Source organism: Dermacentor albipictus, chromosome 5, assembly GCF_038994185.2.
Source record: "Dermacentor albipictus isolate Rhodes 1998 colony chromosome 5, USDA_Dalb.pri_finalv2, whole genome shotgun sequence".
In the NCBI taxonomy this organism is placed as follows: domain Eukaryota; kingdom Metazoa; phylum Arthropoda; class Arachnida; order Ixodida; family Ixodidae; genus Dermacentor; species Dermacentor albipictus.
In genome coordinates, this window is record NC_091825.1 from 157857842 (window position 1) to 157882975 (window position 25134).

The 25134-nt window shown below is 47.3% G+C and overlaps 1 protein-coding gene across 3 annotated transcripts in view; it reads right to left on the reverse strand.

Annotated features, from left to right (window-relative positions):
• Window positions 1-7099: 7099 nt before the first annotated feature.
• Isha (Insulator su(Hw) mRNA adaptor) overlaps window positions 7100-25134 on the reverse strand; it is a 151192-nt gene continuing 133157 nt past the window's right edge. For all 3 annotated transcript variants that reach the window (XM_065450098.1, XM_065450099.1, XM_065450097.1), the window contains one exon: window positions 7100-10885. In XM_065450098.1, the coding sequence (XP_065306170.1) occupies window positions 7881-10885 (3005 nt within the window). In that variant the 3' untranslated portion in view covers window positions 7100-7880. The remainder of the gene's footprint in view (window positions 10886-25134) is intronic.

Here is a 25134-nt window from a genome sequence, read left to right on the forward strand (position 1 = left end):
CGTTAACACTACAATCTTATCGTCAAAACCAAATTTACATCGAATTCAACACACTTTCTCCAGTGCAATTGCTTCCCTTTCAACCAAAAAGCGCGAAATGTTAGCCACAGTATAAACAAGCGCTTCCGCTGTCTGCCTCAATACGCCACCTAAGCTATTATCACGTGGCTACGGCTGACATTTCCGCATGGTAATAATACAGCAGGCACTGCGTTGCCGAGGTCGCAGGTTCGGTGCAGGTTGCGGCGGCCACACTGTGGATGGGGGCGACATGCAAAAATGCTCATGCTTAGATTTAAGTGTACGTTGAACTAAAAATGGCCAGAACTGCTCCGCATACCATTGCCGCTTTTATTACTGCACATGTGCAGTAGGCAACAGGCGGTATTCGTAGTGGTACGCTAACATACGTTAGTGCCGAGGCCCCGTTGCGTTCGAAATCCGGCTATTGAGAAGGTCCGTCAGAGTGCGGGAGCGGCTGGTAATCATAGGCACCTTGCGCTGAAGCTTTCCAGAGTTGTCAGCAGCGCCATCACACATACCCTAGCGAGTGGTGGAAGCGAAATGTGTGGGGCGCGATGAACATTCGGCAAATATGCATAGCATATTTTTGCCAACTCTTCGTGGGCATAGATCACGTAAAGTGTCAGTACATACAGACCCCCAAGTACACGCAAGAGTTTACATATGCATTATTTAGCTGCTGCAGACTTTAGCGGGTCAGTCAAGTCTACGGCAGGGTGCATTATGGCCGTTGGAAACGGTGAGAAGGCTATTGGCTGACTGCTGTGACTTCTGCCGATCCTACAAAAGCTGATTGCAACTTAGTTGTTAATGCCGACTTTTAACATTTTATCGTTCACCTTTTCGGGCTCTCGCCATAATTTACACGTTTCTGCAAGGCTTCACATCTATGTGTATTTATGTTCCTTACCGGTGGGCATGTCTAAGTTGTCAATAACAGCTTTTAGCTGACTACCCCTTTCGCGGTTTCACTTGCAAATAAACTGAACCACTACAGAATTTCGTTAAAACTGCAGTGATGATTGAAGATCGTCCACTCGTATACGAAAACTTGGTAGACCTGGATAATCGGCGTGAATGAGCTTTTCAAACGGATGCGAAACCCACACGAGTTACGTTACAACCGGCGCTCCGAGGATGTGAGATATCCATTCACCGAGAAGTGAGGGAACGTGGGGCTGATTCAGACACCCACGTTTTAAACACACATTTCTACTACATTATGCACAAGAATGATGCAGAAGTATTGAAGTTCTAATTCGATTTCCAGCCGCCGATCTCTCTTCCAAGTCACCGTCTCCTCTCTTTAAACCCTCCGTCGGTCTGGTCCCGTCGCCTTCCCCCAACCTGGCGTCAGGAGATGCACGACATCATGTCCCGCCAATCCGGAGGTTGTGAGCTCTTCTGGGGGGAACTTGGTCCAAAACCCACACGCATATCGCTTTGCAAGAACAGGCAAAGGGGGAAGCACAATGACCCCGTCTCCGGCGCAGACGTGACAGCTTGGGCTTATGATGGCCATGTTTTTGCCGCAAATTAAGACACACACAAAACGGACGAAATTGTTTTGAGCTGTCAGGTTATGTGAAGGAATGTCCCCCTCTTAGCAGAGCCCCTCTTGGCATAGCTCGACTGCTTGCCATGAATCGTCGCAGTCGGGGATGGCTCTGACGAGGTCATCGGCTCGTTTCCTATTGTGTCCTCCGTGAGTGACTGGTTTCGTAGGGTAAAAGGCCGAGCACAACAGTAGCAAGACAGTGCCATTTTAACACATGGATAAAGCGACTACCATATATATATATATATATATATATATATATATATATATATATATATATATATATATATATATATATTATGTCGGGTTATAGAAGCTGATGCTGTGTAGAAAAGTAAAGCAACGTCCCAAATGCTAAAGCCCGATTTCTTTCTCGTGGGCTTCTCTCCGGGTGATGTGACTAGCTGCATTATTAGGTAACGTAGCGGGGCGGGGCTTGTTCAATTTTTTACTTGACATCGCCGTGCTTCAAGGCAGCGCAAGGTAAAATGAATGACACACTTGGTGGGCTTATTTGTGTATCCACAAATTTACCTTGCTGCTTGGCACATGAGAAACAAAAGTTAGGTTTGGTGCCAGCGAACACCAAGCCGCACGCGTGCACTGCAGCGTCATCTGGTCAAAACGAAGGCAATACCAGCGCCTGCAGCGTACTACATACGCGAAGGGAAGTTTCCTGACCGCGGCATTAGCGAAAAATTAAAATTTCTTCTAGCAGAGCCCTGCAACGTTCACTACATCGGTCGAACACGTAAGTTGTAGCGGTTGATTTCAGCCGGCATACTGTGGCTGCAAATTAATTTTCTTGTTTTTCGACACCACTGGTCTCGAAAACTTTCGGTGGCGAGTGCACTATACTGCGCTCAAATGACGCGAAACACGTGACAGTGATGAATACATTTGAGCAAGGGACAGCGGATTGTGCTATACGGCATCTAAATAAGGACGCTCGACAACACCCAATATCATGTTGCCATTAACGAAAAACCTGTTTTATTAGTTCATTGAGGCAATACACGGGCTGCGAGACGCCGCAGCAGAGGGTTATTTTCAGCGCGACCTGCAACGAATGTTCGGCATACGAGCAGTCTTCAGAATGCTACAGTTAGTCGACCTTGAGCCGAGCAGCAGCAGAACGCCATAGGAATCGAGCAGCCACGGTGGGAGAACTTGTTTTTCGTTAAACTGCACACAAATCTCTGATCCAGGGGAATTCGCGCCAAAATCATGCATACTTCCCTACTCTCGTGTACCGAGTCGGCCACAAAGTGCAATGCGCCACGAACCCAACAGTAGCTGGTCTAAGATATTCGACAAACTTTTCACCGCATCAAAAAGGGATAGGAACACTCCGATGCAAGATTTAAAAAAAAAAAAAGATTATGGGGTTTTGCGTGCCAAAACCACTTTCTGATTATGAGACACGCCGTAGTGGAGGACTCCGGAAATTTCGACCACCTGGGGATCTTTAACGTGCACCTCAATCTAAGTACACGGGTGTTTTCGCCTCCACCGAAATGCGGCCGCCATGGCCGGGACACGATACCGCGACCTCGTGCTCAGCAGCCTAACACCACAGCCACTGAGCAACTACGGCGGGTTCCGATGCAAGATTCGCGCGCGCTAGCAAATGCCGCAATGGCGAACACGTAATGTCGCTCGATATTTTTCCTGGCCTGAACGGTACCACTTTTGCGCACTCACGACAAATCAATCTTGCCGGCGATTCTTGACGCCCTATAGCTATACAATGTTAAGCACGCATCTTCGGTCTTCTATAGTCTGCGAAACGCCTGGATTTCACGTGTTCAGATGCGTCTGAAGTGCATGGCGCTGAGAAGGGACAATGAGTGGGAGGGCGCGGTCAGTTGGCTTCATACGAGTATTCTGGCCATGGTATCCGGCCCTCAGCAGCTGCAGTACTCAAGCATTCTCGTTCCAATCAGCCGTAGGCTCAGTACTGACGCCATTGTGCGTACTTCTGGCAGCAGCACGAGACGTCGCGCTAGTCGGCGGCAGTTATTGCTGCAGATATCACATTTTCTGACGAAATACTATAGGATCCGTAACACCCCTATTTTGTCGCATGGCTAACACATCTAGATTGCTTTTGGCTACTGTGAAAAGCGCATATATGCTGCACGACACGCTGCTCCCTACAGTCGGCAGATGGGTCCTTATGCCAGTCATTCGTTGTCCATTCAACAACGAGCATTGGCCATCAAGTTGATTATGAATTCTAACGAACCTGCGGCTGGCGAGCCGCTTGTTAACTCAAGTACGCGATTTAAAAGAATGCAGGTATTCGAACGTGCGCATGCGGCGGTGCGAGTTACGTTCCACGCGTTTGGCAAGGAGTCTGCATACACCATGTCAAACACCGAGCGGTTGCATGCTAAAATGCAGGCACTGTGTGTGACAGCGAACTTGTAGACCCATTTAAAACAAGCGGCGCGTTAAGGAAGTTATAGTAAAGGAAGTTTTCAAGAAATCCCACAGTGGAGATGGAAAATAAGGTCACAGCACAGTCAGATAATGTTGTAAAGATGTAAACCTTGCTGGGCAGCATCTATTGCTCTTGAAGCTTACTTAAATGACTGCCAATCGTCGACGCCAAATCCGCTAGACATGTTTGCACAACTATTTACAATCTCACCTGACAAATATTGTCACACCTCACTGCACACTGTGAGCGCAAATGTACATCTGCGACTGCTGTGCGGTTCTAATTCACGTGGCACTTGTTCACTACGAGAACGGCGGGTACAAAAAGGCTAATCTCATTCTGCGCGTATACCTTGCAGCACATTTAGCACGTTCCGTTCTCCTCGAAAAGCAAGATCTTGCAAGGAACTTCTGCGCAGGCGCCCTTTACATACGCGAGAAAGGTAGAGCGAAACCGATGTCAGCTGGAGCACATCGGTTCAGATGTCCTGCGCGAGTCTCGCAATGCCTCGACTTTATTTCTTCAAAGGGGTTTTTGCCAAGACAAATCTTATCAGATTCTCAGCGTGTCGTTCCAACGGCGCCCCGATCTATATACGGTTTTACGAACGTCGTGGCAGCATTGAGCCTGCGCCCCAAGGAATTCTGGGTCGCGCGTCCTATCTCTATGTTAGTAAAGCAGCAGCTCGATGGCGTTTTCTATGTTTTCAACAAAAGAGAAATGCGCATCATGCCTCAAACACAATGATAATTTTGTGTAATGTACGACGAAAATGGGTGAAAGTTCGAGGTCTTCTGCTTTGTCGCACTACTGCGGCCCCCGCCGTTGTCTTTCTCGTCCGCTTAAATTCTTTGGAGAAAACCGGAACCTTCATAAACAGCAAAATTTGCTGTTTATAGCAGCATTTTGCTGTTTATAAACAGCAAAATGGACAGCTGTACCAGAGCGTCATTTACGTTCCTCCCTCGTTGCGCTCATGTGGAAGCTAAGAACTGCGTTCACTTTGTTCTTTACGAAGAGGTGTCTTAGCGAGTTACCACTTTTCCTTATAGGGTATGTTTCTAGCGATACTATTTTTGACGCGACCCAAAGCTAGTGCGGTCTAAAAATGCGAGCCGACATGTGCCGCCGAGGCCATTGGTCGCGATGACGTTCCGTTTGTGGGTGTGTATATTTAAATCTACCGGGTGTTTTAACGAACATTAAAAAAAAAAAACATGCTTGTCAGATGGCACATTTCTAGTCCATAAGCTGGTTTACTCGAAGAGGCAGACATTACTTCCACAAGAAATTGAAATATATTACCAACCAATTAATAAAGATTAATTCAGTTTTTACGTAACTTATGGCACATATTGCAATTTACAAACTCTAGCCCGGGAGTTCACAAGGCGGATCCACTTGGAACGAATTCTCACGATGACGCCAGTTTTGATATATCGATTCCCGAACTCTGCGGAATGCATTGGCGTTCCAGTTACTTTGGTGCTTCAATGCGTAAAACGTTTCGAAGTGACGACAGTGCATTTTTATAGCAAGCTTGACGCCGAATATCTCGTAAATGGTGTCATCCCCACAACTCTTTTCAGGTGGATGTGCCTTGCAGTCTCACCCGCTAGAATTTGTAAAATTGATTTGTGCCAAAATATGTGCCATAACTAAATTAAGGGGTTTTGTTAGTCGATTGTGCATTTCAATTTCTTGTGCAAGTGATGTCCGCCTCTTCGACAGACCAGTTTATGGACTAGAATTGTGCTATCTGCCACAGACAAATTTGCAAACACTTTTGAAATATTCGCTGAAACACCTTGTATATAAACTATGTGGGGTAAACCAGTTTCATGCATTTACTAGAGGGAACTCTGGCGCTAGTGCCTACGGGAGCTGCAATGGGAGCGGTTGTACCAGCATGGGAATTATGGAAAGTACATGGATTAGCATAAACTTCATCCTTATGGCTTCAAACGGCTTTGTGACTTTGTAAACTCGTCATTTTCAACAGTGTATTGTGTAATAACTAATTAAACACCATTAAAATTGTCCGACGACAGGATTCGAACACAGGAACTCTAGCACACCAACCTGACATTGAAACCATTAAGCCAAGGACGCATGTATCGACACGCGAATGAAACGCCCTTATGAATTTATCGCGGGCATGCCAGTGCCGTGAGACGTTTGGCGCGTTTCGATTTGGTCACCTAGTCAAGCTCAATCGTTGCAATTATTAGGCATTGTGCGTGTTCCCGGCGTCTTCTGCACTTCGATGAGCAAAGATTGCGCTGAAACTTACGACAGTAAGATTGATGTAGCGTAATATACAAAGCCACAAGAACGCATGAATCCACAAGCACGAAGATCAGGCAAATCCACGTACATCCCATAATTCCCATGGTGGTGCAACGACATCAGCGCCAGAGTTCCCTCAATTTTAGTGGGAAACTCACTTGAGCCAATCAGAGGCCGCAACAAACCTCTGGGCCAATTGGAGTTCATAAGATCGCTAATTTGACAATGTACAGAATAGCAACCCAAGCATGACACCTCTACAACGGACATCGGTGGCGAATTTTTGCAATTCCCCTTCAAGCGTTCGACTTTTTTTTTTTTTTTTTGCACTGGCGCGATCATTTTAGCACACCATTCTGCTCGCCTTTCTACCACAAGCGATGTAACTCATAGCAACGAATTCCAACACACTAGGCTCGAAGTCTCGCGATTGGTGTGTGCGTGTGCGCGCGTGTGTGTGTGGAGAGAGATAGAGAGAGATGCAGCAGCACTGCAAATGAACTGGAGGACGGGACTCGGATGTGTTGATTTCTCAGTAGGGAGTGGCAGGCGAGCCCTTTCATCGACGAGTCACACCATACAGATATTAACAGCAGTTCGAGAATGGACACAATTGCTGCCTGACCAAGTAGCTTGTCTTGGGTTGCAGTTCGGCCACGCCTCGTGTAGACGAGGTGTTTCACAAGTGTTTTAAAAAGCTCTTTACACGCAAGCAATAGTCACTAAAAACTTTGATTACTGAAACGTGCCGCTCGCTTATCGCGTACCATATTGGAAGAACGCTGCGGACAAGAAGCAGTATTTATTTCTACCGAGAAAGCGTACACTACACAAGACTGCATTTAGACTCAACGTTACCGCCTTACTCATACGTTAAAAAAAAAAGAACCCCTCAGACAGTGATCACCCCAAATTACACATAAGCGAGGGGGAAAAAGATTAAAAGGCGGCAAGGCCTAACTGTCTGCCTTCCCAGATCAAAACGATGGGCAGTCTGGTTCCTTTAAAAGTAGCCGCTACAACTGGACCGCGAAATCGTGCCTTGGTGGAAGCGTCTACCTTTCTGCTGAGCGTCCGTGGCCGATCAACACTTCACAGTCCGGTGGGCAGGGGTCGAGGCTGCAGCAGGAGTCGTCGTGTCAATCGGGCGCCACTTACCCTGCGGCTGCTGATGGTGCATCGCAGACAGCTTCTCTCAAGGAAGAGCCTGAGGAGTAACATTGATCGTATCTTGTTTCTTCAGAGGCACACCCAGCGGAGGTGCAGGCAAACCAAAAAAGGCAAAGCATGTTTCGTGCAACAGAAACAAGCACCGCGCTATTTTCGTTTTATTTGGTTTTGCGACCCGCAGGGTCGGTGGGCGACTCTTGCTGCACGCGGGCAGTCCGTCAAGCCCAGCTCTGTATTATTATTTTTTTTCTCAGGCCCGGGCAAAGCCCTGCTTCGTCCCATGTTGCCGAGCTGTCTCTTTTGTTATGTACACAACGCTCCCACAATCACACACTCACGCACTCAAAGTAGTCTTCACTCAGCCATCACGCCGAGAAGCGAGCCACGCAGAGATCATGCCTTCACCTCTGGCTTTGCGTGTTCCGCAGCTTCCTTGGGTGCTTCCGACTCGGCGAGGCCCTTGGATTCCACGTCTTTCGGCAAAGGCACTTCCACAGTGCTGCTGCTTCCCCCATTCGACTTACTGCTGCTGCTGCTGCTCACCTCGCCATTTGTCTCTGCGGTCGCAGTGGCAGCTCCCGGTGCAGTTTGGTCAGGCGAGCTGTGGCTTCGGCAGGAGCTCCGCTCACGGTCTCGACTGCGGCTGTGGTCCCCTCTGCTTCGTTCACTCCTGTCCTTTTCTTTGTCACTACGATCCTTGTCCCCTCGATCGCGGTCACTCCTGTCACGATCCCGATCTCTGTCCCGATCCCTGTCACGGTCCCTATCGTTGCGCTCGCTCCGGTCTCTGTCCCGATCGCGATCGCTGCGGTCCCGATCCTTGTCGCTCCTGTCCCTGTCACTGCGGTCCTTGTCGCGCTCGCTCCTATCACGGTCACGATCCCTGTCGCGATCCCTGTCGCTGCGGTCCCGGTCCTTGCTGCGGTCCCGGTCCTTGCTGCGGTCCCGGTCCTTGCTACGGTCCCGATCCTTGCTGCGGGCTCGGTCCTTGCTGCGGTCCCGGTCTTTGCTACGGCCCCGGTCTTTGCTGCGGTCCCGGTCCCTGCGCTCGCTCCGGTCCCGGTCGCTGCGGTCTCGCTCGCTGCGCTCAGACCGTGACCGGGAGTCACGCTCTTCTTCCTCTCCTCGAGACCAGCGGCTTCTCCGTTCGCGGCCGCTGCTTCGTCGCCGTTCGGAAGCCTCACCGAACACATTTGTGAAGACGCGTCGGTTGCCCCTCTCACCGCCGAACCCGCCTTCTTCGCCGTCTCTTTCAGAGCTCGATTCGTTAAATCTTGACCGAGAAGGCCCGAAGAAACCAAAACCACCAGGCTGTTTCCATGGCTGCTCGCCGTTTCCTTGCCGCTCTTCAGCTGCTGGCCCATTCGGTCCTCTGGGTGGCTCCGGTGCGCCAGCCGGCGGTTTCCATTCCTTCGGCGCTTTCCCGTTTTCGCTACTGCTCTGTTCAGCCAACTCGACGAGCTTGTCTTGCACGTTTTTCTCTCCCTGGCATTCAGGTCCTTTTCCCTCAGTTGGCTTCACGTCTGTGATACCGGGCCCAATCGCTGGAGGCATGTTAGGAGCCAGCATGCGGTGGCCGGGCGCCAACATTAGCGGTTCTGGGGGCCCAAGCTTTCTTAATTCGGGAGGGGGACCACCTAATCTAAAGTCGGGTGGCCTGAGCATCCTATGGTCTGGCGGCCCTGGCAGTATTCTGTGGTCCGGTGGTCCACCCATCATCCGATGATCTGGAGGACCTCCCATCATCCTGTGGTCTGGTGGTCCACCCATCATCCTATGATCTGGAGGGCCTCCCATCATTCTGTGGTCAGGAGGAGGGCCTCCTATGATTCTGTGATCTGGAGGCGGGCCTCCCATCATTCTGTGGTCTAAAGGAGGGCCTCCCATCATCCGGTGGTCTGGAGGAGGCCCTCCCATCATACGGTGGTCTGGAGGCGGGCCTCCCATCATCCGATGATCTGGAGGCGGGCCTCCCATCATCCGATGGTCCGGAGGTGGGCCTCCCATCATCCTATGGTCAGGAGGTCCTCCCATCATCCTGGGCTCTGGCATAGGACCACCGATCATTCTGTGGTCCCGCGGACCACCCATCATTCGATGCTCTGGAGGGCCACCTAGCATCCTGAGTTCCTCTGGGCCACCCATCATCCTTGGTTCAGGCGGTCCGCCCATCATTCTCGGTTCCATAGGACCACCAATCATTCGCGGCTCTGGTGGACCACCCATCATCCTTGGTTCAGGACCTCTGTGCATTCTGTGTTCCATGGGACCACCCATCATCCTTGCTTCTGGAGGTCCATCAAGCATATGCTGTTCCAAAGGGCCACCCATCATCCTCTGTTCCCCTGGCCCACCCAGGATGGCCTGATCACGTGGATTGGGAGGACGGAAATCGCCTGCTGGGGGAACTATCATCCTTGGGTCTGGGCCCATCATTCGAGGGCCAAATTCCATGCCGGGTCTCCCATCAGCTGGGTTCTCAAAGGGAAACATGGGCGGCCCCCTGAAACGTATAGGTGCACTTCCAAATGCTCTGGGTGGAAGAGGTAGTGAAGGCATTCCAGGCAGTCCAACAGGCATTGGGATTGCTGAGCTAACTGGAGGTAAGTCAAAGGTACAAGCATCCTGCCCTGGCTCAGCAGCCTGCTGCCCTGAACTAGGTTCATCCATCTGCATGTTGTCGGGATCAGTTTTCTCAGACTGTGTGGCCTTGGCATCAGCGCTGGATGCTTCATGACTAGATATAGCCACTGGAGATTTTGCTTCCTTTGCTGGCACTGCATTAACCTTTTCCTTTGCCAGCAGACCATGGTTTCCAAACTGACCTGGCATGCCAGGTGGTGCAGACAGCGGCATAAATCCGCCTGGGGGATGTGCCGTTCCGAACTCATTTGCAGCTGGTTTAACACTCTCAGCAGGTTCCTTATTGTTGCCCACTGCTGATTCACCAGAAGCAGTGGGGATCATACCAAGGCGACTTGCTTCACTTGTGCCATCTTCATCGGTGGGTGTTGCATCACCATCAATGGCCATGGGTACATCAGTAGCCTCGCTTTCTGTGACAGGTGCTGCAGAAGGTGTTGCAACAGGTGCTGCTACAGCAGCAGGTGGCTGGGTTACAGTTACTGCAGGTGCACTGGAAGCAGCAGGGCTTGCTGTGGTGACATTGGGCATCACTGCTGCTTGGGAGGTTACCGGGAGACTCATGGGGGGATGAAGGGGCAAGCCAAGAGCAGCCCCAGGCAAGCCTAAGGGTGGAGGAATCAGCCCCAATGCACCAGGTCCCAACAGCGTTTGAGACGTGTTTGGTGGCACCATCAGCATGTGGTTAGGCGGAGGAGGCACACCCATTGGCAGCTGGATTTGAGGCATCACCAGGCTCTGGGACGGCAGCATACCTGTAAGGTGTGCACAAAAATAAAGCCATTTAAAATTGTAAAGCACAAAGAAGTTATCTTCTAATAAGTGCCATGGAGATGCGGGGAAAAGTGGAGACAACTTTTAGAGTGAAGCACTTAAGGGTGACCACCATTGCTAAAAATAGCCAGTGGGAGCTACATCAGCAAAATTTTTTGAATAGTATTCGGCAAGGAGATAAATACACAGTTCCAAGCATAACAAAGCAAGGCCTGCTCTGGGCACAGCTTTCTGAATTTACATTGTGAGCTTTTACAGACACTGACATAGACTATAAACAAATGATAGCTTCAACTAAAGACTACCTTGAATAGGTGAGTGGCAGCACACAAAAAACAACAAAACGAAGAGAGCAGAGGACACAAATGTCTACTCATCTCTGCGCTGTTTTTATGCACTACCACCCTCTTGTTTAAGATAATTGAATACTAACTTGCCTTAGTAAGGTCTTGATGAGGGCTAGTTGGTTCATGTTTAGAATTGAGGTTGAACAGTGCGTATAAAACAAGGAAAAAAAAAAACAACGAATACCACAGACAAACGCTGACTGCCAACTGAGAGGTTATTTGAAATTCTCCAGCCATATTATACCTTTTTCAGCATAGGCATGCCTACACCAGACGCAAGAACATCTGCAAATCAGCAACATCATAATCTTTCATCCAAAAAAAGCTATTTCTTTTCCCGACAAGGCAAGAGAGGGAGTGATTACACATTTATCTCCTTCCTTTCTAATGCAATACGCCTCTACTATTTCTCTTTCCCTCTTCCATTTTCCTTTTTTCAAATATGGGAGTGCAGGGACAGTTGTTACAATGTCCTGCTAAATGACTCCCATAGCCATTCTTTAGGTTTCTGCTGTGCTGACGAGCTCTTTCATTGAAGCACTGTCCTGCTTGACCTATATAAATTTTTCCACAGCTCAGCGGCATCTGATAGATAATGTTGCGGCTGCAGTCAGTCAAACGAGATTTACGATTTGTGGCGCACAGGGGCGTTTTGCGCATTTTCATACGATTACATATCGAGGAAGGTCTGTAGTATTTGTTTCCTTGTGTCCTTGTTTTATTCGGGCTGTTCGACCTCAGTACTAACTTGCTCAATTATTTACATTAAAATGCTAAAGTATCTATCTATGCTAATGATGTATGAATTGATGGGCAAAGCGCATTGACTAAAGTAAAATATGTGCTATCAGGACTGCAAAAGCAAGGGTGGTAACTCTCTGCATCAAAGCCTTCCCATCTTGCCACAAATTGCTGTATCTGTGGGTGCACCCGTATATTGTGACACAGCTATTTTGTCCCGTCATGATCAGCAGCTTGCCTGTGAGGTAACTAAAGACATCTATGTTAGAAGAAAAAAGGAGCCAGTTGAGTAAGTCAAGCATCCATTAATCTCGGTAACAAAGAATTTGGATTTCTCTTAAAAGTATGTAAGCTTCGGCATGATATTTCACTTTAACGGTGTAGCGCCTTTTTTACCCTTTTATAATGCCATTTTTTTAAGGCCAAAATTGAATAGAATGTTAGATAGAATTGAATATTTCAAGAGTACCACAAGTCTAGCCTTTCTTTTTGTTTCACAGTTGCAACAGTGATGCCGTCAAACTTTTTACACATCCCTTTTTTATGCATATATGCTAGAATTTTTTCCAATAAGAGTTTAGTTAAGAGTAAGTGCAAGCCCTGTTTCTACTTTCCTATGGCTTCTCAGCAGTGCTGTTGACATATAATCTCTAATAGCATCCTAGCTGCAGGGTGCCTACCGAGGTGACATTTCCAATTTTCCCCAGTTTTCCAGGTTTTTCCAGAGTGCCACTGCAAAATTCCCTGAGTAACTTTGTTTTATGTCAAGATGGGCTGACACCATTCATTCCTCAGTGCGTAGGTCCTTTCTGTTCTCGTGCTCCTTCCAAAGCGCGTTCGTGTAATGGACCATTTGAAGCATCCTCTTGGTCAGTTGTACAGTCATCATCGAATATTTCACACTCCCTAGGGGCCGCAAAAACGTCCAAAAGATCAGGCAGTTGAAAAAAATGAATGCACCTCTTTTACTGCTCTTAAGGGCTAAACTCACCCCAGGCACATCCAAAAAAGCTCCAAAGGCCTGCGAGTACACTTATTAGGCATACTGGTGCTTGTACTGTGAGAGGAGATGGCGGGTGCAAACGTGTATAATGAAGGAATACATACTGTTTCCCGTGACAATTGCCTCTTCCCACACTTGTTCCCCTGCAATAGTTTTGTGTATGCTTCACCACCTACATTCCTGTACTGAGGCGAAGCTGACTTTCGGGAACCTGCATTATGCAATGTGCTGTGCTTTCCGAGCTTTGAAGCCAATCGCGAGAACCACAAAGGCGGAGTGTCTCTGTTATTGCTGACAGCGGCGAATTCTTTCGATAAAAAACACTGCACACAACTGCAAGAAGCTTACTAGGGTGGTTACAATGCCGTGTATGTCGCCTCTGAAAGTCCTTGTCATTTGCGCTGTACGTCATTCTTCATGCAAGAAGCTTAACAGCGAACATCGAAGCAGCTAGGCTTAGAGTTGCTGCGGCGCTGGCTACGGCTACCAACGGCTCTGCATGTGAAAGCGCCGTTCGAGACATTGTCTACAACCTACTTACGGCCTATGAAAGTGTAGCCACACACTTTCTCGGCCAAACATGGAGGCCATGGCTGGTGGTGGTGTGTGCCGTCTCTAGCCAAAGCTGCAACACTATCAAAATGCCAGCTCCCTGTGTCGCATCCGTGGCCAAAGGCTTCGAGAGGTATAAATACATGCCTTTTCTGCATAGATGGTGGAAGAGCAACGTACAAGTCCAGATTGCCACCCAGGGGCCCCAAGATTCCCTAGCATTTACCAGTTCAGTGCTCGCACTAGGCAGAGCCTCATCCCTGTAGGCTTGGAGAACTAAAGTGCATGTGTTAGCGTCGAGACCACAGATCAGTTTGATTTAGCTAGGGGGATTTAGTTTCGATGAAGGTTTCATGTAATCTCAAATCTGCAGGCTTACGAGCCAGACCACTTACCCTAACTTGTGACCTTCACAAGCTAATTTTGATTGGCAACAAGATGGCCCTAAGGTGTCCGTGTGGGATGAGTCACAGCTGTTTCATGTTGGGGTTCCTCAGCTACAACTGTGGCCAATGTCTGTGGGACAAGACTAGTAATCTATAAATGTAAATCTAAAGATAAAACTCGGCACAGTGATGCCACAGTCTGCAGTGAGTGAAAAAGACAAGCAGTCTATGCTTAGAGGAAATTGCGTGAGGTGCCTGTGTGGTTTAGTGCTTCATTTTTATTGTGCCGTCAGAATACTCTTTTGGCTCAAGCCTTGCCAGTTTTTTCAATCATTTCTCACATAAGGGTGTGCAAGACTTTCCGAATGCTTAACGAAAGTTTGTTTTTCCAGCAATTTTGGCAGTACCTCCTCTTAGGGTGATTTGTGATGGCCACCCTAGACATTTTTTTTATTGTTAAAGATTTCCTCAATGATATTAAAACAGCAGGCATAGTGGGCTGGAAGTTATGCCATTGTGGATTACACATAAGCATCACACATACTAGCCATGTCTTTCAGTGACATTTTTGTTTATTTATTGGTAATACCTACATCACTTAAAGGCATTGTTGTAAGAGTCCAAGAGAAGAAAGAGAGAGAGAAAACAAGGAGAGCAGGCATAAACATCGGCCACCAGGGTCAACAGTACTGAAAACAACCTATATGAAAGTATCATTGAAGAAAAAGGACAAGCACCAAAAGCAAACAGAAAAACATTGTCTCAATTCTATAACATCAAAGTGCAGTCAAAACGGACATGTGGCTTAACAGACCCAACTGCACTAATGAAGGCATCAAAAATATCTCCACAGGGAGCTCATCCCAAACACTAATAGAATGAGGTAAGAATGAGAACTTGAAAACATCAAAGCAACATTTATACTCCCCAATTTTTTTGTCTGTATGGTCATGCCTTGAGGATATATAAAGCAGTCGCTCAATATACCTATCTTTATCTATTCCTATTTGCTTATTATAAATGCTGAAAAGAAACTTGAGCCTCTGCAATCTTCGACTAGTTGGTAGTTGTTTCCAGCCCAATTGGTACGTAATGCAAAAAGATTCTTATGAGGAAGTCACAAACCCCACAGCCTGTTTCTGTACCCTTTCTAATTTATCTTTGAATATGGCCGTAAAGGGGTCCCATGCAACACAAGCATGTTCTAAAATCAACCTAATGTTTATTAAATAGAAGGTTTCCTTCAACTTTTTCGGTCTATGTTCAAAATTTGTACAGAAAAAGTGAAGCAACATAGAAGTTTTGTCAGCAATTTTATCAATGTGACATGTCCAGTGTAACCTGGAAGTGAATGTAATATAGAGGTATTTGACATGATCAGTCGCTTTGAAGGGATGAGATTTAGGGACTTAAAACTGTTTATCAGTTCTTTCTTATTGGTAAATCATGAAGACATTTAGCTACATTTAGGTTCATGTGTCAGATGCCGCATAGACGTGCTGAAATGACATGTTCAATCAAAATTTGGAAAACACATTATTTTCACTTTTCCTTCTTACAGTTACCTGGATGTTAATGACTGTTTGCTTCAACATCACTTTTTAATAATTTCCCCATTGATGTGCATTATTCTTAAGGGGGTCCTGAACCCCCCCCCCCACTCTCTTTTTCCAACAGAAGCCTGCTTCTCATTCTCTTCTGGACGTATTATTTCACAATAAAGCAGACTCCCATATGCGGTTGCTATTGGTAGTTGCAGTCGGCTATGTGACGTAGATACCGTGGCAGCTGCAGGGGGCTGCCGTGAGTCCACTGGCTAAGGGCAGTGCTGCTCAGTGAGGGCAACCACGTTTGGCATACGTTTAGCGTGTTGTAAGCACCAAAATCTGAGGTCATGGCATCTAGGTTAACATTCAAAATGAAATTTCCACTGCGTGCCACGGTGACATTTAGAAGGCGGAGTTTTGTGGGCATGCCCCACTCCACCGTAGGCTTCACAGTGCATGGCATTGAAAAAGGAACGGGAGCACAGCGGAAGCTGTGTTTGATTTCTAATAACTCTACTTCTGCGAAACGCACAAAAGTACTTTTTTTTTTTTTGCGGCAAGGTATTTCTCAAATAGCCTATTTTCACTTCGAATTCCTTTCTCCACTTCCCTAAAGAGTGGTTCAGCGCCCCTTTAACAGAAATATGTAACAATTCTAACCACAAGCTATTTGATCCAAATACTGGATAAGAAGTTTTGAACATTCATGCATATGTGTAACAATCCCGAGGGTTACAGGAATCTACATTATGTGCTCGTATAACAAATACCGTACTTCTAGTGTAAGGGCTACAGCCCTAAATTTAAGTCTAAGTCAATAAAAAATACTCCAATCGATATTCATGCACTAGCTGCATCTGTCATACCTAAATGTGCATGTTTGGGCAGTGCATAGTGTGCAACATACCAGGCTCCTCTCCAGTCAGTTTGCTCCTTCCACATTGACGCTGTGTTATGTGAGTGCTTGTGTCAACTAAGCACTACAGCTGTGCTTTCAGACTTCTTGTAGGCAACACCTGCTGCTGTGTACCCCCAAGCCTGTGCACATCTGACTGTGCATCACACAAACAGTCTTCATGAACTCCACATGAAAGTTAACGCAGGAACTGATGGATCGCTTCATGAAGTTAATATTAATAGTACGTCCCCTCAGGCAGACCAGCGGCGACACCAAGGTGAGACAGGCTTGGCGAATAGTGTTGATGGATGTTACACTGCCACTGTCCCCAGCGATGGGGACAGGAAGCTCCTGGAAGAGGGTGTTCTGCACCGTTTCCTCAACCCACTGCTACCTGCTAAGGCCATTTGACAGACACTCCAGCTAATTGCTGGTCATCCCAGGATCTAAGAGACACCAGTTTGAGTCAAGCGTGACAAGCCCTGTTGACGAAACTCCCCTCCTTTTTTTTGTGTGTTTAGTGAACAAAGGTGCCAGAGTGATTGTGGGCACCCTCACCCTCAACGCAGATCCTTCGGCGGCTTTGGACGCTCCGACTGGACGAAGGTGGGATGGCAGATTTCTCTGGCCTGGGGATCTAGGAAGGTCAGAAGGAATTCAAGCAGACTTTTTCGGCTCCTTAGTGCGCTTCAATTCAGTCATACTAGACAGATGAGATGTAACGTTCTCCACTCCTCATGTAGATACTTTAAATAAAGCCAGACGGCTCGTTTTCGATGAGAACATGTTCGTCCCTTCAACAACTTCCTTGGTGTGGATGAGTTGGACGACGGCATGGGCCAGCTACCCCTTTTGACATTCCTGACACCAAATCTTACAACTGGCTGGCAGCGGTGAATGCTTGGTTTTTGCTTTGACTATCTAGGCTTCATTTTGTGGTTGTTTACTCTAGAACAGTAGGGAAGCTGGATTGTTGATTGTGAGCTAGGTGATGTTTATATTGTTGTGTTTAGTGAGTGGGACCAAGGCAGCAAAACAGCAATGATGGATTTCAGGAAACTGTCGAGACAAAATGTTGGTTGTTGGTGAAGAACTGGGCCTAGTGGTACACAAGGGAATGATTAAATCAGAAGCATTAAAGCTGATTTCCGAACAGGCAAGTGAGGAGGACATTGGAATTGGGTTAGAACTATTTACGAAAAGAGAGGAACGAGAAAGAGAGAGAATGGGACAGAGAGGAACACGAGAAAGATTGTGAGTTAAGAAAAAAGCAACTTCACCTTGAACGTAAACATTTGGAGTTGTCTTGAGTGAGTGAAGGTGTTCTGGAACGATCGTCAGGCAGAATCATACCACATGGACAGGCTGTTAAAGCCCTTTGAAGTCGGGAATGACATAAGGTTGTTCCTAGGAAATCTTGAAAGGACTTCTGAGAAGATGTTACCGTGTGAGAAGGGGCTGAAACTTGCAGAGGTCGCAGTACAGGCATTGACGTGATACGAAACTCATCAAATTCCGTCACTTTCCTCTCAATGTGCAAAAGCCACTCCAGCAGAAGTAAAAAACGAGGTAGCCTCGGCAACAGAAACTGAGCTAGGCTCGAGGAATGAAAATGCGATTGAGGAAATCCTGCCAGCTCACCGGCTCAACGAGAGCGTATTGCAAGGCATGGGTGAAAGTTCACGCCTGCAGCTGATGCACTCGTAAGCGAGACAGGGTTGTTACTGTCACTGGCCTCAGTGAACTTTGATCAGCTCTTACATGTGGACCGAGAGTCACTGGCAGCCAAGCAAAATAATGATGTCAGCCAAGCTAAATTACATGCAACAGCTAAAGAAGGCAATGCTAGGTGCAATGTGACGATGCACGAGGAAGGAGGCTTGTTATATAGGTATTACAGAGACTGAAAGCACAGGTGTATCAATTAGCTGTACCTACCAAGTACAGGGAGAACCTTTTGGGTCTCTCGTCATGGAAGTGGGTGGTCTGGCCACCTAGGCATAAACAAATAGAAAGAAAGATTGCTTATGCAATACTACTGGCCTGACTGTTTCAAAGACGTGGAAAACTTTGTGAGATCAGGCAATGCCTGCCAGAAGTAGGGTAAAGAAAGAGAAACATGAAAAGCTCCACTAAAGGTAGTGTCCTTAGTATCAGAACCTTTCAGACGACTTGTGATAGACACAGTAGAGCCTCTACCAAAGCCAATGGTGGGTTGCAGGTACCTGTTTACCATGCTCTGTCCGGCTACAGAGTTTCCAGAACCGATCACTCTGAAAGAACTCAGCTCCACTGAGGTAGTAGACACGCTTTTGACAGTATTCGTAAGAGTCGGGATTCCAGCAGAAATTCAGACACGTCAAGGGTCAGTGTTTGCCAGCTCACCGACTTCCACATTCTTACAAAAGTGCAGGGTAAAGTTAATACACAGTTCCATATATCAACCTCAGTCAAATAGCTTAAGAGAGGTGGCATTCAGTGCTCAAGCAAGTTTTGAGGGTACTCTGTTACAAGTGCAAGGAGGACCGGGGAACCTGTCTACCGGCTACTCTGTTTCCTTTGCGAATGGTTCCTCATGAGGCAACAGGGTTCTCATCAGCAGAACTAGTGTATGGGAGGACACTCCGTTCTTCACTGAGAATGTTGAGAGATGTAGGAGGGAAGAGGAGAAAGTCAAACAGTGGTAGAGCACGTGCTAGAACTGCTAAGTACAACACAAGAACCAGTAGAAAAGAACATGGGCATGGCACAAAAGAATGACAAGCTCTACTACGTCAGGAATTCAAGGCTTCGAACCTTTAATGCCGGGGACCAGATAACGATCCTTAGACCTTCAAGAAAGAACAAGCTTGAAGTTCACCGGGACGAACCAGTCAGTGTTGCACAAGCTTTCAGATACCAACTATGCTCTGAAAGTGCCCAGTCGTGGGAAGTAGGTGAAAATATACCCCTGCAATTTGATGAAGCCATACGTGCAGTGGAACGGAGTCATTAACCTTGAGAATAAATAGCCTCACAACATTTATACCAAATTTATTGAATGTACGGCAAGCTCCAACTCTGAACTCAGCCTTGAAGATGTTGTAGAACGCTCGGTAATCGCGGAAGCTCTTAAACCAGAGCAGGTAGATGAGCTAAAGGGCCTGTTAAAGGAATATTTCAATAGATTCAGCAATCGGCCAGGTAAAACCGAACTAATAGCGCATGAAATAGAGCTAACATCGACCGAACCCGCAATGTCAAAGCCTTACAGGGTGTCTCCATGACAGAGAGAAGTTATGGAGGCAGAGATACAGCTCATACTAGAGTTGGGAGTTATTGAGCCCGCTGAGAGTGACTGCACATTCCCGCCAATACTTGTGGAAGCTCCTAATGAGGGCCCTCGTCCATGCGGAAGTTAAATGCCATCACCAGGGATCAGTTGTACCCGATGCCCAACATTGAGGAACGAATCGAAGAAGTCAGCGCTGCTAAGTAAATTTCGACTTTAGATCTTGTGCGGGGATACTGGCAATTTCCCCTTTCAGAAAGTGCCAGCCATTATGCTGCGGTTACCTCACCTGTAGGGACTTTTCGCCTTTCGTTTTTAGCTTCGGGTTGAAGAACGTGCCATTTAGATTCTCAAAATTGATGTATATTGTACTAAAAGACTCGCAGGAGTTCACATTGCCATATCTCGTAGCAAATGATGTTGCAATTTTTTCGGACAGCTGCAAACAGCACGTATCACACCTCCAGCAGGTGCAGTTGAGGGAAGCAGGCTTACCGATGAAGGTGGAAAAATGTAGGTTTGGCTGCTTGCCGGTTACTTATCTGGGCCATGTTGTCGGCCAGGACATAAAACGCCTGGCCGAGCTGAAAACAGCTACGATTGGAGATTTTTCACAGCAGTGCACGAAAACAGACATGAGTTCATTTTTGGGACTTGTGGAGTACTATCAACGGTACATTCCAAATTATTCACACATAGCAAGTCCTCTAACGGACACACTGCAAAAGGGAGCACTGAGTAACATGCACTGGGATAAGGACAAAGAGAACGCATTCTAAGGTTTGAAAATGTTATTAGTTTCTCGTCCTGTGCTTTACATGCCAGAATATAGAAAAGAATTCATAGTTCAGTGCAATGCAAGCAACAGGGGAATAGGGTGATGATAATGAGGAACATCCCATTCTCTCTGCCAGGTGTATGTTGAGAGAGGAACCCTATGGTGCTTCAGAGAAGGAATGTGCCTATATGGGTTGGGCAGCCTAAAAATTGTTGTTACTTGTATGGGGGCGAGATTCATTTTCGAGATCAACCATCGCCCCCTGAAATGGCATAATCAAATGTCACCAAAAAATGGCCGCTTGCTCCGATGGAGCCTACCCGACCCCAGCAGTACAACCTCTCCCTTAGATATAAGGAAAGGTTGCATAGCAGTGTCGATGGTTTGAGCAGGCCAATTTGAAACTCGTTCTGCATTTAGGGATCCAGACTAAATATTTTGTTTTTTATTTTGTTAAGCCAAGGCGATCCCCTTTCTTACAGCAGGTCTCCATCCATGATTGCTAGTGTTGTTCGCACAAAATTCCTTCTCTTGTTTTTGCACTCATGTTTTCTTTGAAGCCTGGCGGGTCTAAAGTGAGATCCATGACACTTCATTGCTGTGCAGGGCCATGTTGTGGGGTTTGCATTGCTATTGCCTGTCATTGTGAGATGTTTGGGGGGGATATCTGCATTTCACAGCTGGTTGCTGCAAGCCAAGTCATCCCCCTTACCACCAGCCATTCTCTTCATGCTCAGCAGTCTTCAGCACTGGCCAGTCAACATATTCTGGGCCGTGGAGGAGCTGTTATGTTCGGCCAGCTGGGAAAGTGACCTTCCAGCCTCTCCTGCCCTACTGCGATGAATCGCATCATGAAGTTAATAATACGTCCCCTCAGACAGGCCAGCAGTGACACCAGGGTGAGACATGTTTGGCAAATAGTGTTGATAGATGGTACACTGCCGCTGTCCCCGACGATGGGAGCAAGGAACTCCTGGAAAAGGGCATTCTATGCCTTTCTCTCATGGCCACTGCTAGCTGCCAAGGCTGTTTAACAGATGCTTCAGCTAACTGCTAGGTTATCCCAGGTGACAATCCACGTCTATGAAACTCCCCTCCTTTCTGTGTGTTCACTGAACAAAGGTGGCAGAGTGACTGTACATCCTCGCCCTCAACGCAGATCCTTCGGAGACTTTGGGCGCTTTGAGTGGGGCTAAGGTGTGTTGGCAGATTTCCCTGGCCTAGTGATCTAGAGAGGACACAGGGGATTTAAGTGGACTCTTTCGGCTCCTCAGGTGTGCTTTCAATTCAGTTATGCTAGACTGTGGCGACGCAACGCTCCCTGCTCCTCACGTAGGCATTATAAATTAACCCAGTACTCTTCATTCTCGATGAAAACATGTTCCTCCCTTCAACAATGCCCTTAGCGTGGATGAGCCGAGCGACAGCATGAGCCAGCTACCCCTCTTTAAATTCCCGACCCCAACTCTTACAGAATTCACAAAAGCTTTGTATTTGAAGCCCAAAGTTTCCTGCCTCTTTCAACTTAAGTTTAAGTGCTACACATAAGTGAGAAACCACTAAATGGTGTGCCACCATAGCAGTGGCGGAACAGTTATTTGATCTTTTAGCAATGATCCTGAAGCAGGCAAAAAGTAGCTTTGGCACAGCGATAAGCACTTCTGACACAGTGTTAGATGTATGTCTGTACACCATATGGTCTCAATTTTAATTGAAACAGCCAATACTAAATATAGTGGAGCCATCTTTATCTGCATCAATGCAGCATTCGGGATAAAGATCATCAAAGTGGTATCATTATCTTTTAATAAAATGATTGCCCTGCATGTATATTGCGGTATAAGGCCACTTCTACCATTTCGACTTGCAAATGGCATTTGTGCGTTCACTGTACTTAAAGCAAACCAGAAAAGAAATGAAAAGCAGACTTCGGAAGAAGCATGCATACAAAAGAAACGGTTACAGTGACGACATCTATAGGTTTCTTTACTTTCAACATGCTAAATCTCTCCTCATAACATTGCATGGGATCATATGAAAAATGTTTAAATTACGAACATGGAGTCTGATCGTGCAAGATTGCAAAGAAGGTACCCACTAATAAAGCAAAGTATATGTCAGCAGTCAAGTACACATATTACAAAATGTTTCTAAAGTGACACTGTCAACAACTATGCTAAACAATGAGGCAGAAATTATCCAAAACTTCCTTTTCAACCAACAGCCTCCTTGTGCAAGCTCTGTGCTACTAGTACAGTCGACTCCCGTTAATACGAAGTTCACGGGGACCGCAAAAAACTTCGAATTAAACAAACTTCCAATTAAGCACGAAACACAAGAAACAGCACTTTATTTGTGGTGAAATCGAGTCTTTTCTCTAAGAAAAAAAGTCGGTCATCTTGCTTTGCTTCTTCTTGCCGAATTGCGCTGCTGAAAGAAAGTTCTGCAGGCTGTAGATGTGGCGGAACGCTGCTTCCGCGTTACATTCAGCGGCAAAGAAGCTCTCCACGAGAGCAAGGCCCGCAGCTACATCGGCAGCCTTGGGCTGCGGCTCACCTTAAACGCCATCGTCGCTTTCCTGGGTCGCTTCCTGGGGCCGAATAATCTCTACAATTTCGCTATCCGTCAGCGCACCGCACGTTTCGACTGCCTTGTCTACGGCGACGTAATCTTCAAAATTGACGTCCCCGAGAGCATCACAAAAATCAATGCCATCAAGCTCGCTTGTTGACGCTTCCTCCGTTGAAATTTCAGAGGCATCCTACGAAGAAGCTGCCACAAAACCGCAAGCCCTGAAACAGTTTGCGATTTTTTCTTGCTTCACACGATCCCATGCTCGCGCCAACATGTGGATGGCACTAAGCAGGCTCACCTCGTACTTTGTGGAGCTATCCATACACAAAATCAAGCGCTTGAGGAGGTGCCGCCTGTACAGGACTTTAACATTTTTGATGATGCCTTGGTCCATTGGCTGCAAAACAGCCGTTGTGTTTGTAGGCGAAAATGCGAGGCGTATTGCATTCAAGGCTGGCACATTCACGTGAGCACTGCAGTGATCTACAAGGAACAACACCCTGTGGTTCGAAGCACCAAACTTGCGGTCCAATTTGCTTATCCAGCTCTTGAAGATTTCGGCTGTCATCCACGCTTTTTTGTTTGCCTCATAGTCCACAGGCAGCGTTTTCACGCCTTTAAAACATCTCGGCTTCGCGACTTTCCCGATCACAAGTAACCGACATCGTTCCGTGCTAGTCATGTTTGCCGCGATCAGCACCGTCACTCCCTCCTTGCTGCATTTGCCCCCAGCACAGTCGTCGTCCTTGAATGTCAGGGTCTTCTCTGGTAGAAGCCGATTGAAGAGTGCAGTCTCATCTGCATTGAAGATGTCTTCCGGTCTGTATTCGGCGAGATATTCACCCAGCTTTCCGTCCTTCCACGTGACGCATGTTTCCTGGTTAACGGACGCCTTTTCACCACACACGCTCTTGAAAACCAGGTCATGGCGATCTTTAAAGCGCGTCAGCCATCCATCTGACCAAACGAAGTCATCGATCCCCAACATTGCTGCAAGCGTTCGGGCTTTCATCGCAACGATGTCTCCACTGAGAGGAAGTTTGTTGCTCCTGGCCTCCATAATCCAAACCAGCAGAGCCTTCTCCAACTCTGGGTAAGCGCCGGTGCGCATTCGCTTCCAAAAAGTCTTGAACTTGTCAATCTCAAATGCATCCATTATTGTGCGCTTGTTCTTGATGTAGTTTGAGAGCATGTTCGGCTTGATCCCGTACTTCCGCGCTATGTCTTGTTTGGCGGCACCTCCCTTCTCAACTTCCTTCAAAACCTCGACTTTCGTTGCCAGGTCGAGCGTGCGATAAGAGCCACGGTTTGCCATGGCTAAAAACTGCACGACTAGGTACAGTCAATTCCGAATCACCCGTGGAACAACCTAGCCCACGAGCTACCCGCACAAAGGCGCTCGACCAACACACGCCTCGACATACGCTGCGCATGCTGCAAGACTAATCTCGCACAATCTCGCCACTGCCAGTATGCAGCGCTGCGTGCACCTATGGCACCCGCGCGTGGCTTCCAGCGGGAGCCGCTTCGCCTCCCGCCGGAGTTGATCGCGGAGGCCACAGCAGCCGTAGCAATGAATAATCACGCCGCTCCAAGAAGGATGGCGTTGCGGGCGGCTGCGGTGGCGATGACACCAACGCGGAGAACGGAACTGTTGCAACACTTGAAAAATTGCACATTCTACCAAAGAATGACGGTCACCTCGAGGATCCCGGCTGAAAATTAACTTCCAATTAAACAATATTACCGTATGAGGACTTCAAATTATCGAGCGATTTCTTCTATAGGATTACATGCAAAACTGACGGGACCAGCACTTCACTTCTAATTAACCGAAAATTCCAATTAAGCGGCTTCGAATTATCGGGAGTCGACTGTAGAAGGAATACAGAACTTTAGCACAAACAACAAGGCCACCCAGCGGCAGTGCATTGGACCCTCCACTGAGGAGAAATGCAACAGAAGACCGAAAAAAACAAATGAAAGACCAATAGCATCAGCCATGTCCACGGCTATGACCTTCTTGTTGACTTCCTGGATGATGATGATGCGTGCTTTAGGTTTGTTTTACTAGTAAGCAAGACAGCATGATTGGAACGAGGCTTTCTTTCTTGTGCATCCTTGGCGTAGGCT